General features: G+C 42.1%; 1 protein-coding gene across 1 annotated transcript; it reads left to right on the forward strand.

Annotated features, from left to right (window-relative positions):
• The first annotated feature begins 5390 nt into the window (after nucleotides 1-5390).
• UBXN2A (UBX domain protein 2A) lies at nucleotides 5391-18402 on the forward strand. The gene is made up of 7 exons (XM_073674059.1): nucleotides 5391-5491; nucleotides 9559-9622; nucleotides 10069-10183; nucleotides 10592-10701; nucleotides 12240-12377; nucleotides 14935-15096; nucleotides 17246-18402. The coding sequence occupies exons 2-7, from the start codon at nucleotides 9579-9581 to the stop codon at nucleotides 17433-17435; spliced, it is 759 nt and encodes a 252-aa protein (XP_073530160.1). The 5' UTR covers nucleotides 5391-5491; nucleotides 9559-9578; the 3' UTR covers nucleotides 17436-18402.
• Nucleotides 18403-19220: the final 818 nt, after the last annotated feature.

Consider the following 19220-nt stretch of genomic DNA (forward strand, 5'->3'; position numbering starts at 1 on the left):
CCCAGTGACTGAGCCTGTCACTGCCATCATCTGTACTCCCAATGAGCCCGTCCTGATATCAGTGCAGACAAAGTGTTTGCAAAGTTTCATAACTTTCCATGTTGGGCAAAATTGCTGCTCTACTCTAACTGGGAGAAAAGTTCCCTGCCCTGCTGATAGGTGCCAGTCCCTGCATCAGACCCCCACTGATCAGTAAGTTATCACCAGACAACCCCTTTGAGATGTTTTCTCACCTGCTTACCCTGAAAGAATGTTTCTCACAGCTGAGGGTTTGCTACAATTATATCCAGTAAGTACAGCCTACAAAAATGAATGGAGTGACAGAGCCCCAAAAAGAGTCAGGTCAACATCATAGTGATTCCAGATAAAATATCAGTTTATTGTATATCAAAAAATCTATAAAAAGGATGTCCCATGGACACCCCTAAAGAGAGAACAATCAATAAAATAGTAGGTCATGGGTGAAGACTACACAAAAGACAGAGAGACAGCTCTCTGGGGCTCCAGCGAGACACCGATCCATACACCACTGTTATGAATTATTCTTATGTTCGTGTCAATCTCTTTTCCCAGGCAATGTCAGTACATTTCAGGACATCACAGAACGTTACACATATATAATAGGCACCCTTATTGTCATGATGCCAGGATAATACATACGTACAGTATGACTGTATACTCTGTCTGCAATTTACGCTGCCTACTTGCTTGATAACTATTGTTGCTTGGATTAGAAATATTGTCACTTCCTTTCATGTACCCATATTTGTGGACTTACATGGTTGTCTCTCTGTCTTTTGTGTAGTCTTCACCCATGATCTACTATTTTATTGATTGTTCTCTATTTAGGCGTGTCCGTGAAACCTCCTTTTTATACACTTTTTGATATACAATAAATTGATATTTTATCTGGAATCACTATGATGTTGACCCCCTTTTGTGGCTCTGTCACTCCATTCGTTTTTGTAGGCTGTACTTTATTGGGAGTGCTCACATATGAACTATGGTTCATTTATATTGCCATGTTTTTCGGTTTACATGCTTCAACTGTATCCAGTAAGGCCACGTTCACACCAAGCAAAAACCAGGAGTGGGTGATAAATACAGAAGTGGTGACGTGTTTCTATTATACTTTTCCTCTGATTGTTCCACTCCTGGTTTTGGCTTACACATACTGATGTAAAATACTGACCAAATGCTGAAAGTGTGAATGTAGTTCAACCAAAACCTTTTTTACGACCCCTTAAAGGTTGCAGTAATGTTGGGAACCTGAACGTTATCCCGCGTCACCATCTTTCAGGCTGTGTTCACACATCCACCATTCTCTCTGCTGAACATTCCGTCCGGGTTCTTTGGAATCCTCCACAGCCAGGATTCTGACAGAAGCCCCCAGGACTCATTCAGACGTCCGATTTTTGCGTCTGGGTGCCGTCTGTGTTTTCCATGCATAGCACTCGTACCAGTGATAGTCTATGGGGCCATTCACATGCCTGTGATTTTTCACGGACCGAGAAGTCAGCGGAAAATCACAGAGACGTGTTCGATTGTGATCCAAGTGTGGCAATGCAAGTCTATGGGTCTGTGAAAAAAAATCACACTGCACTCGGCTGACATCCAAGAGCGGTCTGATTTTCATGACACGGAAGGTGGAGAAACTTTTTGATTTATTTCTCCACGTACGAGAAAAACGGATGACCCTCGTACCACACTGTGACTAAAGTCTGATCAGAATAACGTACGTGGAAAAATCAGACGTGTGAATGAGCCCTTACAGCGCCCTACAGAGGCATGCACTGGTATCTGCACTCGCTGTGTATATGAATATACACATACCCTTGTTATATACACTTTGCGTGCATACAGTATATGCACTCTACATGTCTGCACACTCAGTACATGATTACTATACAGTTTAGTCAAAGAAAAAAAAGGAAGTCTCTCCCAAAACATTATAGGTTTATGCTGAACATTAAAGGCGCAGACAGGTGGCTGTATAACACGGATAAAGATCGCATCGCAATGCTCGGACTGGTAGGCACTCTTCTACGGGCCGGTCCACACAAACTGAGAGGGACAGAATGATAGTTAAAGAGGTCCACTACTTTATCACTGATGATCTATCCTTAGGGTAGCTCATCAATGTCTGATCGGTTGGGGTCTGCTCCATCTTCTCATAGTGGCCACGGCTGGGTACTGCACATCAGCTTATTGATTTGTACAGGAGGTGGATGTGCAGTACCTAGCCACGGCCACTACGAGAAGACGGAGCAGCTCCGGCTGCCGACGCAGAGAACAGTTGATTGGCGGATGTTCCGAGTGCCGGACCCCAACCAATCAGTCATTGATGATGGTGGTGACACTGTGAATTCACGGATAGTGACCCCCCTCACCGGCTGGCAGACAGCCCTGGTGGCCCATAATGAAAGTATTCACTGTCCCCTTTAAAGCTCTACTAGTCGATTTAACCCCTTAATGACCACCAGTACACCTTTTTACTGACCTGAGAAATAAGAAAATAGCATACCCTAGATGGGTAAAAGTGCAGCGGGTGTCAACTGTACACTATAGCTGACATCCTACTGCATTGGGGTGTTGACATCCATCATGGCCGTCTAACCCCCTAGATGCTGCTGCCAACAGTGACAGCGGCATCTAGATTTGTTAACGCTCCTTCTTTAATCCCATCGGTACCCAGTGTGTTCCCGATGGTTGCTGTGGCCTTCTGAGGCCTCGGGATCTGTCAGCTATGGTGGCTTGTTAAAATGTTAGCAACATTTTAGTGGGAAAAAAAAAAGATAATTTTCTTTCGACTTTGCATTAATTCATGATTTTATTTAAAGGGGTATTCCCATCTCCAAGATCCTATTCCAATATGTAGTAAATGTAATAATAATGATATTAGCAAATACCTCCAATTAGAAATGTAGTATAGTATTTTTAATTTGCTGTCTCTTTCCTCATGTGCAGGCATTGCAGGACCTTAGGTATCCATGGTTACGTCCACTGATAAAGTGACAGCTAGTTGCTAGTGGTCGTAACCATGGATACCTAAGGTCCTGTATTGCCTGCACATGAGGTAAGTGGCATAGCGAATCAAAAATACTATACTACATTTCTAATTGAAGGTATTTGCTAATATTATTATTATTATTACACCTACTACATATTGGGATGGGATCTTGGAGATGGGAATACCCCTTTAAGCTTTTATTTAAGGCCTCTTAAAGGGTTGTTCCCCGCTCCCTGTCTCATGCTTGCCGGGGGGAGGGGGGATCAGTGTGTTCTTGATGAATGCCAGTTCAGTTGGTTGTTGCTTTGCATCTGCGTTGCTATTTGCCTAGGAGACCGACCACCCCTGATAGACTGCAGAGGTGGCCGGTAACCTGGGCAACAAGCAGTAAACTGTAGAATTAAAAATACCCCTGTCCTCCAGAATGGAGACGATTTTTAATAAGAGCTAAAATGCAAATTTGTGCGTTTCTACAAGCACTTTGCAATTTTAACCATTTAACAAGATAAAAATAACCCCTTAACGTCCCATGACTGATATATATATCATGGAGTATGTCATGGACTTTGGATTGGGCTCAGAGGCAGAGCACAGCGCAGATGCCGGCTATATTATATAGAAGGCATCTGCCTCTATCAGCAGCGAACGGCAACGATGTCAATCGCTGCTGTTAACCTCTTAAACCCCACTGACAATTTGCTGACAGTGGTGATCTAACCTGGATATCAGTTCAGGCAGCCAACGGCTTCCCTGCAACACGATCACAGCAAGCCAATGATGAGCCTATGAGGAACGGTTGCAGGATTTGGGAATGTTTAGCTTGCAAAAAAGAAGACTGAGAGGAGACTTAATAGCTGTCTACAAATATGTCAAGGGCTGTCACATTGTAGAAGGATCATCTTTATTCTCATTTGCACAAGGAAAGACTAGAAGCAATGGGATGAAACTAAATGGGAGGAGACACAGATTAGATATTAGAAAAAACTTTTTGACAGTGAGGGTGATTAATGAGTGGAACAGGCTGCCACGAGAGGTGGTGAGTTCCCCTTCAATGGACGTCTTCAAACAGAGGCTGGACAGACATCTGTCTGAGATGATCTAGTGAATCCTGCTTTGAGCAGGGGGTTGGACCAGATGACCCAGGAGGTCCCTTCCAACTCTACCATTCTATGATTCTATGATTCTATGCTCCTATGTGCTATGACAGCCGGGGGGCCGGCTGAATGCTCTCCCCACCCCACCCCGCGCCTGTCATGTGATGTCCAGCAAAACAACATACAACAAAGCTGTGGTATTGCTGTATGTAGTAGAAGCTATCAGACAATCATAGGTTCAGCTCCACTAAGGGGTCTAAGTAAAAAAGTGAAGAAAAAAAGGTTTTTAAAAAAATAAATAAAATAATAAATAAATAACTAAATATATGTATAATGGTTTCCTCTTCTTTTCCCCAGTTAACAATGTAAAAAATTAAAAAATAAATACAAATTTGGTGTCAACGTGTTTAGAAAAGTCCGATCTACAAAAATATAAAAAGTAATTAACCTGATCTGTAAAATCTGTAAAAAGAAAAAAAAAACAAAATGCCAGAATTGCAGGATTTTAGTGGCCAAGACTCCAGAAAAAAATGCTCAAAGCGTCGTGCCCATCCCAAAATAATATCAATAAAAACATCAAGTCACCACGTACAATACAAGTCCTCACCCAGAACTATGGACCGAAAAATAAAAATGCTACGAGCTTTGGAAAAGTGTGACTGCAGATCTTTTTTTTTTTTTTATGAATTTCTGAATTTTTTTTCACTTAAATTTAAAAAAAAATACAAGTTTTGTATCATCGTCGTCGTCATACTGATCTGGAGAATCATATATACAGGTCATCGTTACAGAATGAAAATTGATAAAAAAAAAAAAATTATGGAATTGCATTTTATTTTCACCTTTTTGACTTTATTTGGAATTTTTATAAACCGTAGGATAAAATGGACGGTGATAGCCAAAAGTACAAGTAATCCCTGAGGAAAAGAGCTTTTGTCAGGGGGGGAGAGTAAGAACATGACAGCTCTTATAAGGAGGGGGAAGGATGAAAGCACAAAAATAGAAAAAGTGTTCTGTCCTCTAAGGGGTTAAGCAGCAATTTCCCCAGTTTTTCACTTTTGTGGGGTTTTTAGTTTGGCAGCTGCTTTCTTAGTGAGGTGCTGGTATTTGAGGGGGTGTATTATGTTATGATATATAATAGATGTAAGAGACGGGAGAACTGGAGGAAAAACCTCTCCCTCCAGCCTCTGCCCTGTCCACAGTCACAGCTCATCCAGTCCTGGCAGAAACAGAGACGTTGCCCTCACTAAAGATGGCGGCGTCTCGCGAGAACACCCTGCGGAATGCCTGACGTCACGCCGCCAATACAGACGTCACTTCCGGTATTTAGATTTCTGCGGGGTGAGATGGAAGACGAGGTTCTACGCTGGGCGTTGCGGTGACTATGGTGAGTGCAGGAGGTATATGGGGGGGGGGGGTCTATGAGGGGCGTGTGACGTCATGTGTGCTGGAGAGACTCTGGTGTGTTGTCATTGCAAGAAGAAGCCGCAGGTAGTCACCCCATAGACGCACTGGTGTAACCAAGGCTGAGTTACAGGACGAACCATACAGTTCACTTATTTATTTTTGTATTCCAGGAGCTGTAACCTTTTTTTGTAATGGAGCCATATGAGGATTATGTGTAATAAATATATATATATATATATATATATATATATATATATATATATATATATATATATATATATATATATATATTTCCAGTGCCTCGTCAATAGTCTGCTAGTGCCGCCCTAATCCACTGATTGGCTGCAGCGGTCACATTACATAAGTGTTATGCAAGCGCCAAGAGATCGGTGTTGGAGGCGAATAGAAGGGGGTTGTTTTTTCCTTTTTTTTTTTTTTTTTTTTTTTCATGGGAACATAGCATTTAAGAAGGGGCTGTGGAGACCCCCTCGAACTATACAAACTATAATTTTTTTATGCTACTAATATTTCTAAGATCTGTAGTTTTTTTCTTGTGTAGCTGGTTTTTATATATTTTATTCTTTTTGGGGAGATGGTTGTAAAAGGGATAGAACTGTTCTGTTCTCAATGTTTCTCCAATCCCCCCTTCTCCCAGGGGGATAAATAATCAGGTCTTTAAAGATTAGATAACAATTATGGTTAGAATTTTGTGTTTATATTAACCCCTTAAGAACAGATTTTTTTCTCCCTTTTTTTTTATTTTATTTTATTCTTCCATGAGCACCGTCCTACGAGTGGTGGACTTTTCTCTTTCTGTCTGTTTTGCAATTTTATATATTATGTTGAATATTCTTTATGCTTTTTAAACCAATATAACTCCATTTCCTCCTATTGAATACAGTCCTATGACCGATTGCTTGTGTGTGTTGTGTTTTTTTTTGTTTGTTTTTTTGCTGGGACGAGTTGTATTTCTGACTGACCCCATTCATACTTACCAGATAATATACTGGAAAATGTATGTGGGGGTGGGGGGGGATACAAGTGGATTGAAACTGGTGGAAAAAAATGCAAACCCCTCATTGTTTTGGAAAAAAATGACCTGGAAATCTGATTCTCCAGGTCAGAACGATTACGGCAATAGCAAACTTTAACTTTGTTTTTTTGCAGTTTTTACAGTATGGGATAATTAAATTTTGTAATTGGGTTTATTTATTACTTTTTCTTTTGGGGAAGAGAAGGATAATTCCCCCTTTCTATTTATGAGTTGATCCTAATACATACTTCGATACTAGTTTATAGTGTAAATCATAGTCTCCTTTGAACCTCAGCATGTGGCTGAGCTTCACAAGAGTACCAAGATGTTAACTGTGGGGGTAGGGGAACCCATCGCTTTTCTGAGATGGTATAGTGAGGGGCCGATGAGTGCTGGTGGACAGCGCATCGGCTGTCTGTTCCATTTAAATGCAGTGGTCAAGAGTTTGACAGTGGCATCTAAATGGTTAATCAGAGCTCTGCTATGTAATACTGCCATTGTGTGCCCTCTCTGGTGTTCAGCTCCTGATCTGCGGGGAGCAGGATGGGCTTTCAAAACCACTTGAGGTCGACTGTGTCTTTTAAGGGGTTAAACGGCCCCAACCTAGGAAGCTGAGCTGCAGTACCTGAGATTGGCCAGGGAGCTGTGCTGTTCTGGGTTCTAATGCTGCTTATATCTGTGATTATTAGGGGGTACCCTGTGTCAGCCCTTGCCCACCTGATAATGATTACCCTCTATGGAGATTACTTTTTATATGATCAGCACCAAAATAGGCCATCAGTGTAACATATTAAAATTTTCCTTTAATTAAATGTAGAATATAAAACTGCATGTGTGCCCATGGGCGAAGCTGAGCTGGCGCCGCATCCTCCCTAATCCTGACCTTATCTTCTGCCAGGTTTGCTGGCGACGACACGTAAATGGAATTTTGCCCGTAAGGAAATCTTGCACTGTGGTGAGAGTTGGGCTTGGGTATAGTTCTGGGTTATTTACTTTGCAGGGCGTTATCTAGGGCAGCGGATAAGCCGTATCCCGCTTCTCTGATGTCCTGTGTATATACAGTAGATGCCCAGTCACCGGATCCCATGTAATCTTCTGTCCTCTGACTCAGCGCCTTCTCTCCATCTGTCGCTTGTGTGTGATTGTGACGTCTGCCGCCATCTGCTCGCCCTGCGTCTATAAATACCTGGAAGAAGTACCACTGCTGCAGAAGGTGTAAGGACACGTGATGTCCACAGGGGGCAGGACTGCTGCCCATTGTTTTTTTTCTATTCCCATCTCGTCTGCACACTTTCCATGTAAACAGAGCTGTGGAGTCGGTAAGCGAAACCACCGACTCCTCAATTTCCATGCCTCCGACTCCCTCATACACGGCTCATGTTTAAGTGATAAACTTACTGTAGCACAGATTCATCTCAGCTAAAAGTCTAGACCCTTAGATCAGGAATAGGACCGACATTTATAGGACATTTCATAACTTTCCCAAATTCTTATGGAAACATTTCCAGCACATCCTGCATTGAACTACTGTACCCAATTTATTATATATTTTAGGAGTCTGAGTCAGTCCATTTTATACCAACTATCAAAATGGACACCGACTCCACAGCCCTGCATGTAAATGCACAAGTTGTCTGGTCACACACAGAATAACCCCTCGCCTGTCAATTACCCTAAAATAGATCATTATTAAAGTCATTGTCCACTGATATTGTATATATTACAAATGGACCCATAGTGGTACAAAATAATTTCCAGTGGAGGACATCACAGGAGTATTCCAGGAAAACCATGCCTTTTGTATCTTGTGTGCTTTCATCCTAAAGCTGTGTGATAAGCGTTATTAACCTGATGTGAAACACAATTCTCATTTATATGGGTTTTTATATTGACCAATGAGTCTTTATTGAAATCTCCCATGGATGTGGATTTCCTTAGTCTAATTTATGTTTAAAAGGGATATACATAGCAAACAGCAAGTGCAATAATTTGAACAGAAACGATTTGGCGACTGGTACAGGAGGTGCGAGGACCCTGCCCATGAGGGCTCACAATCTACAAGGGATGGGTGAGGATACAGCAGGTGAGGGTAGAGCTGGTCATGCAGCAGTGTGGTGGAGCAAGGGTTACTGCAGGTTGTAGACTTGTCGGAAGAGGTGGATCTTCAGGTTCTTTTGAAGGCTTCCATGATAGGCGAGAGTCTTGATATATTGGGGTAGAGAGTTTCAGAGTAGGGGGGATGTACGGGAGAAATCCCGTATGCAGTTGTGGGAAGAGGAGATAAGAGGGGAGTAGAGCAGGAGATCTTGTGAGGATCGGAGGTTGTGTGCAGGTAAGTACCGGGAGACGAGGTCACTGATGTATGGAGGATACAGGTTGTGGATGGTTTTGTATGTCATGGTTAGGGTTTTGAACTGGAGTCTCTGAGCAATGGGGAGCCAGTGAAGAGATTGACAGAGAGGAGAGGCCGGGGAATAGCGGGGGGACAGGTGGATTAGTCGGGCAGCAGAGTTTAGGATAGATTGGAGGGGCGCAAGAGTGTTAGAGGGGAGGCCACAGAGCAGGAGGTTGCAGTAGTCGAGGCGGGAGATGATGAGGGCATGCACTAGTGTTTTTGCAGATTCATGGTTGAGGAATGTGCGGATCCGGGAGATATTTTTGAGTCGGCAGGAAGAGAAAATGGCTTGGATATGTGATTTGAAGGAGAATTCAGAGTCCAGGGTTACCCCAAGGCAGCGAGCTTGCAGGACTGGGGAGAGTGAACAGCCATTGACTTTGGTGGATGGGTCAATTGGGGGAGTTGAGTGAGATGGAGGAAAGATGATGAATGCCGTTTTATCCATATTATGTTTTAGGAATCTGGCAGAGAAGAAGGATGAAATAGCGGACAGACATTGTGGGATTCTGGTTAGTAAGGAGTTGATATCAGGTCCAGAGAGGTAGATCTGTGTGTCATCAGCATAGAGGTGATACTGAAAGCCGTGAGACTTAAGATCCTCATTTTTCTTTGGTAGGAGGATGCAGCCGTTCAGACATGAGGGAAGCTGATAAGACCGACGCCATGAAGCCACAAGACAGGTACGGGGGTTTTCACACCGCAAAGGATTATGTTAAGGGGGGGGACTTGTTCTAAATTTCTGACGATGCTTCATAATATGTGGAGTAATGGGATTATCCTCCTTTTATGCTGCTATAATGGACTTGATGTAAGGAAAAGCTTCTCTGACCTGTTATTGCTATTGCTCCCTCACTACAAGGGTCAGGTCAAAGAGGCATCACCACCTAGTGTTCAATATTGAGGAATATGTAATCTATTTTATTCCTCAATCCAGCAGCCAAAACTACTGGCTCGTCCATAATAATCGGCAGCACTCGGCACCATCCATAGTCGCAGGGGGATTAAAGGGGTGTCATCTGATAGTGGTCAATCCCTTTTAAGGAGCTTTAGTGCTGCCGGAGTAGAGGGTCTGAATCCGATCTGCTGGTCTAAATCCTTCATATCACTTTTTTCTTATTTGTCTTAGGGTTTTCAGGATGGCGGGGAGGAGCAGCGAGAGGAAACGGTGCGACTCCTTTGTGAACAGCTTGTTTGAAGAAGCAGAAGACGCTGGCGTCCTGAACGCTTCTCCAGAAGACGAGGTGTGTCCCATGTCTTTCCAGCAATGGGAATATTCATGCGCCATTGTGGTGACCTATATACCTCTTTTAGCATTGCTGCTTTCTGTGATATTTAGGGGACGTTCACATGTGGCAGACCTTTGTGCCTCTGATATTCATCTGAATGAGGCTTCCAGAAACCCGTTTGCTTTCTACCAAAATAACTTTCATGGGATGAATGAAACTGAATCAAAGCCACAGAAATTTCTGCCATGTGCGACTTCACCTCTTACTTTTCTTGCTCTCTTGGTGTAGCAGGGCTCGCTGACAATACTCGCCTAGACCCCGGGTGTACTGGTATTGAGGTGGGGTTACATGTGGGTAAAGCATTGTGGAAAAGTGGGACCTGCCTTTTCTTCAATACGATAACGTCTGGTTTTTGCTTTGCAGGCAGAGGTCATAATAAAGATGTGGAAAAACGGGTTCACAATCAATGACGGTCAACTCAGGGACTATACCGACGCTGCAAATCGTCAGTTTATGGACTCAATGAAGAAGGGGTAAGTGCGGAGAAGTGCACGGCCCAGCGTGTAATCATAAGCCACACCTAGAGATGTCCAGGGGTATCACATACCTCCTCGGTACATGAATGCGGAGGAGGCTCAGGAGCTGAAATCTCTCCATGCGCAGTAAGTGTCGACTGTGTTGCGTGGCTCCAATTGCATCTGTCAACCATTTAAATGTCACTTTCAGTCTCAGCGGCGATTAAATTGCACAGTTGATTATGCTCACACGTACTGGTGATCACTGGGCACCAATAGATTACCCTAACAGTTGGGGAACACCAATGGGGGCCCAGCCTATCACTGTCATCTTGGTCCTCCTGTGAAGCTTGGCCACTGGATGGGCTTCAAGGGAGTCTTCAATTTTCACTATATTCTGCAATACTGTAATGTAGCAGACTAGAGTATAAGCGATTGAACGATTCCCAGGTTCAAGTCCCCTATGGGCACTAAAAAGTAAAGTAAAACATGAAAAAATAAAGTGTGAAAATTTGGTTCAAACCTCCCACCCTCCCATTTAAACAAATACATTAAAAATAAACCTATTTTTTTATCGCCGCGTCCCTAATGATTTGGTTTGTCAAACTCTAAAATTCATTAACACACGTGATGGACACTATAAAGAGAAGAAAAAAAAAAAGAATCAAAACCTCCGAATTGCAGGTTTTTAGTTTCCACACCTTAATTAAATAAATGCAATAAAAAAAAAATCAATTTCGTATGTACCCCAATTCGGTATCAATAAACCCGTGGGCTCAGGGCACCATAAACGAGCCCTCACACAGCTCAATCGACAGAAAAAGAATCATTACAAGTCTCGTATAATGATGTGTGGTTGTTTTTGTTTTTTTTTTGAGAAAAAAGTCTATGCAAGTTTGGTATGGTAGTAACCGTACTGAGCTGGGGAATCGTAATGCCAGGTGATTTTTACCATATACTGAATAAGGTAAAAACAACCCCCCCCACCACCACCACCACCAAAAAAAAACAATGAAAGAATTGCAACTTTTCTTTTTCACCATTTCATCCTGCTTGAAGTTTTCTTTCTGTTTAATTACTTTATATTAAGTTATTGTTCTCATTCAAAACTACTACTTATCCCCCCAAAAAACAAGCCTTCATACAGCTATGTCAATGGAAAAGTGAAAAGTTACAGCTCTTGCAAGAATTGGAGGAAAAAAAAATGAATGTGAAAAATTAAATGGATACTTTTAAAGTGTTGTTTCTTGAATCCAAACTTATCACCTACCCTACTAACAGGTAATAAGTGTCTAATTGCTGGGTGTCCTTCCTCTGGACCCCAGGAATAGGAGACCCTCAGCATCCAGCTAATGATTGTACAGGACAATTTCTTTGGATGAAAGATACAGATTGTTTATCGGGCAGCAGTACATGAAGTTTGCTAAACACACTTGTAAATTTTTCTGTGTGTGATGTCATTGCTGTGTGGTGATGTCAGACCATGCAGTACAGTACACTACACTCTTTTCACTATAATACCCTATAACCCTCTGAATTATATTGTTGTTTACCAGAGAGCTGCCCCCAGAGCTGCACAAGACATTTGCAAAGAAAGAATTGTCCGTTAATGTGGAAGACCGAAAAGGTGAAGAGTACGCCATAAGAAAGAAACGAGTGGATCCATTCTCTGGGCAAGGCCACCGTCTGGGAAGGTGAGGATTATACAGTCTATGGAAATATAAAGAGAACCTGTCAGTTGCTTAAAAAAATGGTAAAGTATCTTGTAAAAATCCTTGAGCTCTCCTGATTCTGACATTTTTTTTCCGTTTTGTGCTAAGGCGTTCCTTTGCAGAGATATTCACATTTGTTGCTTTTGGAGCATAGTATGTGAAATCTCTGCTTGTAATCTAGCTGGGCGTTTCTTCAGAGTCTTCTCTGGGGGGCGTGCGCGTTCACCACTCCCTCCCACAGGCTGCCAATCACGGCTCAGCAACTGATGTAGCTCTAAGACGCTGCTGAGCTGTGATTGGCAGCATCTGGGAGGGAGTGGTGAAAACGCACGCCCCCAGAAAAGACTCTGAAGAAACGCCAAGCTGAGCTACAAGCAGAGATTTCACATACCGCGCTCCAAATGCAATAAGTGTGAATATCTCTGCAGTGGAGCAGCATAAATCGGGTTTTTCAGTGATTTTTACAAGGTATTTAACAAAAATTCTTTTGTGCAAGTGACAGGTCTTCTTTTATACAACAATTATCTGCCATGGTCTCTATGTATTATAGGCATAAAGGACTATATTTTGAATTACTGTCTAATTTTTCTTTTATACACTGCTCAAAAAATAAAGGGAACACTCAAATAACACATCCTAGATCTGAATGAATGAAATATTCTCATTGAATACTTTGTTCTGTACAAAGTTGAATGTGCTGACAACAAAATCACACAAAAATCATTAATGGAAATCAAATTTATTAACCAATGGAGGCCTGGATTTGGAGTCACCCCCAAAATTAAAGTGGAAAAACACACTACAGGCTGATCCAACTTTGATGTAATGTCCTTAAAACAAGTCAAAATGAGGCTCAGTATTGTGTGTGGCCTCCACGTGCCTGTATGACCTCCCTACAACGCCTGGGCATGCTCCTGATGAGGTTGCGGATGGTCTCCTCTGGGATCTCCTCCCAGACCTGGACTAAAGCATCCGACAACTCCTGGACAACGTGATGTTGGTGTATGGAGAAAGATATGATGTCCCAGATGTGCTGAATCTGATTCAGGTCTGGGGAACGGGCGGGCCAGTCCATAGCTTCAATGCCTTCATCTTGCAGGAACTGCTGACACACTCCAGCCACATGAGGTCTGGCATTGTCCTGCATTAGGAGGAACCCAGGGCCAACCGCACCAGCATATGGTCTCACAAGGGGTCTGAGGATCTCATCTCGGTACCTAATGGCAGTCAGGCTACCTCTGGTGAGCACATGGACGACTGTGCGGCCCTCCAAAGAAATGCCACCCCACACCATTACTGACCAACTGCCAAACCGGTCATGCTGAAGGATGTTGCAGGCAGCAGATCGCTCTCCACGGCGTCTCCAGACTCTGTCACGTCTGTCACATGTGCTCAGTGTGAACCTGCTTTCATCTGTGAAGAGCACAGGGCGCAAGTGGCGACTTTGCCAATCCTGGTGTTCTGTGGCAAACGCCACGTGTCCTGCACGGTGTTGGGCTATGAGCACAACCCCCATCTGTGGACGTCGGGCCCTCATACCACCCTCATGGAGTCTGTTTCTAACCGTTTGTGCAGACACATGCACATTTGTGGCCTGCTGGAGGTCATTTTGCAGGGATCTGGCAGTGCTCCTCCTGTTCCTCCTTGCACAAAGGCGGAGGTAGCGGTCCTGCTGCTGGGTTGTTGCCCTCCTACGGCCCCCTCCACGCCTCCTGGTGTACTGGCCTATCTCGTGGCAGTGCCTCCAGCCTCTGGACACTACGCTGACAGACACAGCAAACCTTTTTGCCACAGCTCGCATTGATGTGCCATCCGGGATGAGCTGCACTACCTGAGCAACTTCTGTGGGTTGTAGAGTCCGTCTCATGCTACCATGAGTGTGAAAGCACAACCAACATTCAAAAGTGACCAAAACATCAGCCAGAAAGCATTGGTACTGAGATGTGGTCTGTGGTTCCCACCTGCAGTGTGGTATCATGCTGTTCGACATGACTGGGTGCATGTATACCTGCTGATTATTGAGACTGAGCATTTCTAGTAACAGATAATCAGCATATCTAAATAGGCTGCCTTTTCACCTGTCAGGTGAAATTATTTTTAAACTTTTTAAAGGGGTTTTTCCAGTTTTGGAAAGCCTATGTCGTTTGGCTTTGTTTTTTTTTTTAAACTAACTGCTTTACTCACCCTACCCAGATCCAGCGCTGAGTCTCTGCTGCTGTTCCTGGTATCTGTTACTGACAACAGCGGTGACGCCAATTAGTCAGTTCGGCGGCTCTGCCAGAATTGACAGCACGAGCCGCTGATTTGCGGCAGCACTGGTGACATGACGTAAGCTCTGCAGGCAATAATAGACATTAGGAGCAGCAGAGCGACTAAGTGCTGACCCTGGGGAGGGGAAGTAAAGCCTTTTTTGAGTAGTAAGGGGTGGGGGGAGAGCCCAAAATTTGTATAGTACTGCAGGGGCTAAATGGTGCAAGTTGTGATCCCACAGGAGATTCTGGCTAGGTACTGATTATGTCCTGTCGTTCCTTTCCAAAAGTGCAACCCCAAATATAATTACCAAAGCAGTCAATGGGCTGGAGAATGGAGGCGAGGAGAATCTCCCGACTGTTGAACTGAACGCCGGGGAACCTGCGACCAACGTCAAGATCTGGCTCTCCGATGGCAAAAGGGTCGTTCAGAAGTTTAACACTGCACACAGGTAATCCTGAAGCACCGATTGAATAAGGTAACGTTTAAAGGGGTTGTATGGGTTTAACAGCAGGAACAGCTGATTGGCGGGGGTGCCCATCGATCACATATTAATGAGCTATCCAAATGTCAAAGACCTGGACAACCCCTTTAAAATGATTCTCCACCTTCAGCCAATTTTGGGTTGTGTTGTGCAGAAGAAAATGTGTTAAATGGAAACAGTCAACAGGCTGGTCAGCTGCCTGCTATAGATTTTGTCATATGCCCAACAACACTGGATGAAAGTCTGCAGGACCAGTTGACTATCTGATGTGTATCGAGGCCTTCCCTTATTCCAAGAGCCATGACTTTTCCTATTTTCCATCCACATAGCCGTATGAGGACTGGTCTTTTTTGCAGGGCGAGTTGTACTTTTGTATGACCCCATTCATTTTATCACGTAATGTGTTGGAAAACAGGAAAAATAATTCCAAATGCGATGAAATTGCAAGAATTTTTTTTTTTTACCATATTCACTATATGGTGAAATTGATCGGGCAATATGATTCCCCAGGTCAGTACTAGTTCGCAGATGCCAAACATGTGTAGGTTTTTTTTGAAATTTTTTAATTTAAGATGTGAAAAAAAATATTTGGAAATTTGTATGAAAAAATGTTGTTGCTTTTGCCGCCATTTTCCTTGACTCGTAGCATTCTCGTTTTTCAGGATCTGGGGCTCGGTAAGGGCTTACTTTTTTCTTTTTTTTCTTTCTTTTTTTTTTTTTTTTTGCGCCCTGAGCAGACATTTTTACTAATACCATTTGGGGTAGATAAGAGGATTTTATTGCAAGTCTGCAGCGGCCAAAAAAACGCAGTAATTTTGGCGGATTGTTTTTTTGTTACGCTGTTTACTGATAAGATTAATTTTATATTTTGATAGGGCATTCCTGAATGTAGCAATACCGAATGTGTATTTTTTTTTTTTTTTTAATTGTTTTGTTTTCAATACGGGAAAAAAAGCGGGTGATTTGAACTTTTTTTTTTTTTTTTTCATATTTTTTAAAAATGTTGTTTTTTTTTTTTACTGTTTTTAACTGTTCTCTTGGGGAACTTTGAAGCTGAGATCATTTGATTGCTTTCTCTATGTATAGCAGAAATGACCATCTCCTATGAATGGGGGTCATCAGCAGACCCTCTACTATCATGACAACCCATCGGCTTCCTGCGATAACATCACAGTCGTCCTGATGGGATTGTGGAATCGTGCATCCCCCTCCTCCCTGCCGAAGTATGTTAAATCCCGCTGTCAGAGATCGACAGTGGGATTTAATAGGTTAACAGCCATGGGCGGAGCTACTCGCCATCCGCAGCTGTTAAAGTCACATGACTACAAGGCTTAATACGTTATGACTTTGAGAATAACCCTTGAAATTGAAAATGTTGTTTGTTTTGGGTTTGTTTGTTTTTTTTTTTATATAGTGTGAACATAGCCATACTAATAAAGAAAAGGATCATTCTTTATTTCTTTATCCCCTTCCTGTCAGAGCCATTTTTCATTTTTGCACATTCATCACCTTTCTTACTTTTTCCTCCCCGAGTGTCATAACTTGTATTTTGCGGGATACGTTACGAGTTGTAGCTTTGAATTACAGTATTCATTTTACCATATAGTCTACTGAAAACGGGGGACAAATAATTTCAAGTGCAGTAAAAGTGTATGTGTATATATGTGTATATATATATATATGTATGTATATGTATGTATATATATATATATATATATATATATATATATATATATATAATCTCAAGATACTAAACTTGTATTGCTTAAGAAAAAAAAAGAACTAAAGAACTTTGTATTTGTTTTTTGTTGCCATTTTGAGACCCGTATTTTTTATTTTTATATCTTTTTTTGTGGGACTGATGTAAAATGACTGGAAAATAGGAATCTATCTATATCTCTATCATATTTATAACCTATTTTTTGGGGGGGAGGGGTAGGTAGTGCGTGTTCTTGCGTGTTTAATCTTTATATTTTCATACATCTGACTTCTCCAGACACAGGAATAATATTTTCTATTATAAAATGTGTATCGACAATGGAATTTATGTGCAGCTTCTAGATTGGCCACCAAACCCTTTTTTTTTCTTCTTTTCTTCCTCTCTTTCCTCCCTCAGGATCAGTGATGTCAGGAATTTCGTAGAAGGCATCCCTTGTAAATCGCAGAAGATCCCTTTCCTGCTGGCAACCTCTTTCCCGCTGCGGAACCTCTTGGATGAGACTCTCACCATTCAGGAAGCTCAGCTACAGAACGCCGTTCTGGTGCAAAGAGTGCAGAAAAGCACAGAACCTTTCAGGAACTCTTAGTCCAGGAGTCCTCAGAGGTGAAACGACCGACCACCACTGCGGGCACCAGATTGGGGTTTCTTTTTTTTTGTGTGTGTTTGCGCGTATGAGATGTGAGAAGCACTGTGATCAGACTGTACATATCCACTGACCTGGAAGCTGGATCTGTATGCCTGGTCCTATCCTACGCCACGTGTGCCCACACGGCTCATCCTGCACTGCTTTACACTGTGAGATCCTGGAATGCTGTGTGCAGGGTGCACTTACTTTTACAACCCCTCAGGTTTCTTCTGCAGACCTTTCTGCTTCGGATTGCTTTACAATTATGCTGTTTTGGCAATAAGTAAACGGTTAGTTATAGCATCACTATTACACTTCTGGGCAGAGCATGCAAGACTATGGTTCTTTATAACGGGCTCGTAATTCAGCTTTAATGCAAAAAAAAAAAGATCCTTTTATAACAAAATAATAATAATTTGGACTTTTTAAAATTTTTCATGATTTGATGACTGTTCTTATATTTTTTAAAAAATATATATGATGCACTTAAGCATGTTTGGGAAATTTGGACTTTGTAGACACCATGCTCTTCAGTTTAATGTCTCTTTTCTGGGCCATTATAGCACTTAATATAAATCAAGTTTTTTTGTTTTTTTTTTTTTATTCCATTCTTACCCCAGGTTTTATGCATTTTGATCACAAAGTTATTTCCCTCCCTTCCTTTAGTGCATATAATGTAAGGTAGAAAGGGAACTCAGTATTGTTATGCTGAAGAGAACAGTCGCTGCTTTACACCAGCTCACCAGTAGGGGGCCTGCTCCGTTTTACACATGCGCCATTACAGCTGGTCAGGCTCCCCCTTCTGGTGGCTCATTATAAAGGGAGCTTCAGTCTCCTCCCCAGCATGCTGTCTTGTAACAATTGCTGTTAGTTTAGATAATGTCATATTTTTAGGCTGTGTTTTTATAAATTAAACATTTTAAACGACCTCTCTTTGGCTTGTTGTTACTTTGTTTTACATCAGGAATTATGAATGTGTCACCAGAAAATAAAAATAAACTATAAGCAAGTTTTCCCTATATAAACATGGACAAATTAACTTTGTGCCCAATTTAAAAAGTGTTTTACTTTTGCCCTTAGTTGAGTTATTGATGTTGCAGATTTTTTTTTTAATCAGCATTTCTGCACTTATTAGGCGACTTGTGAGCATATTTGTACCAAAAAGAGAAAAATTGCAGTTTTGAAAATATATACATATATCCGATTTGACACTGCAATTTTTCTCTTTTTGGTATGTCATGCTTTTAAATACCGGTGCTTAGCTTTTCATACTTCCTATTTGCCAACACTGTATTGATAAAGTCCTATGTGGAATACATGTGGGGTTTTTTTTTTGTTTGTTTGTTTCTTACCTGCAGATTTTCTGCATTTAGCACATTTCTATGGGGAAATTTCGCGCAGAAAAATCAGCGTAACCGCAAATGAAATTTGCATGTTGTGGATATTTAAACGCACACCGCGGGTCAGTTTCTGCAGCATTAAAAAAAAAAGCACCGTGGATATGAATTTCTATAAATCCCTTCCAATGTGCTGGAACTGTAAGAAGTTGTGTTATTTGCACACTGAAAATTCATAGGTTCCCTTTAAGGTTATGTTTCCACCATGGAGTGTTTTTGAAGCTATCACCTCGGAAAACAATACCTTTAGATATAGAGTTAATTTGCCTGGACACCCTCCTGAAAAAGCGGCTACCGGGAGAAAATTAAGTTATTTTCTCTGGGAGCTGCCAGCTTTGAGTTATAAGGG

The sequence above is a fragment of the Phyllobates terribilis genome, unplaced genomic scaffold, assembly GCF_046119375.1.
Source record: "Phyllobates terribilis strain yellow unplaced genomic scaffold, ASM4611937v1 Scaffold_3__8_contigs__length_932513732, whole genome shotgun sequence".
Lineage (NCBI taxonomy): Eukaryota > Metazoa > Chordata > Amphibia > Anura > Dendrobatidae > Phyllobates > Phyllobates terribilis.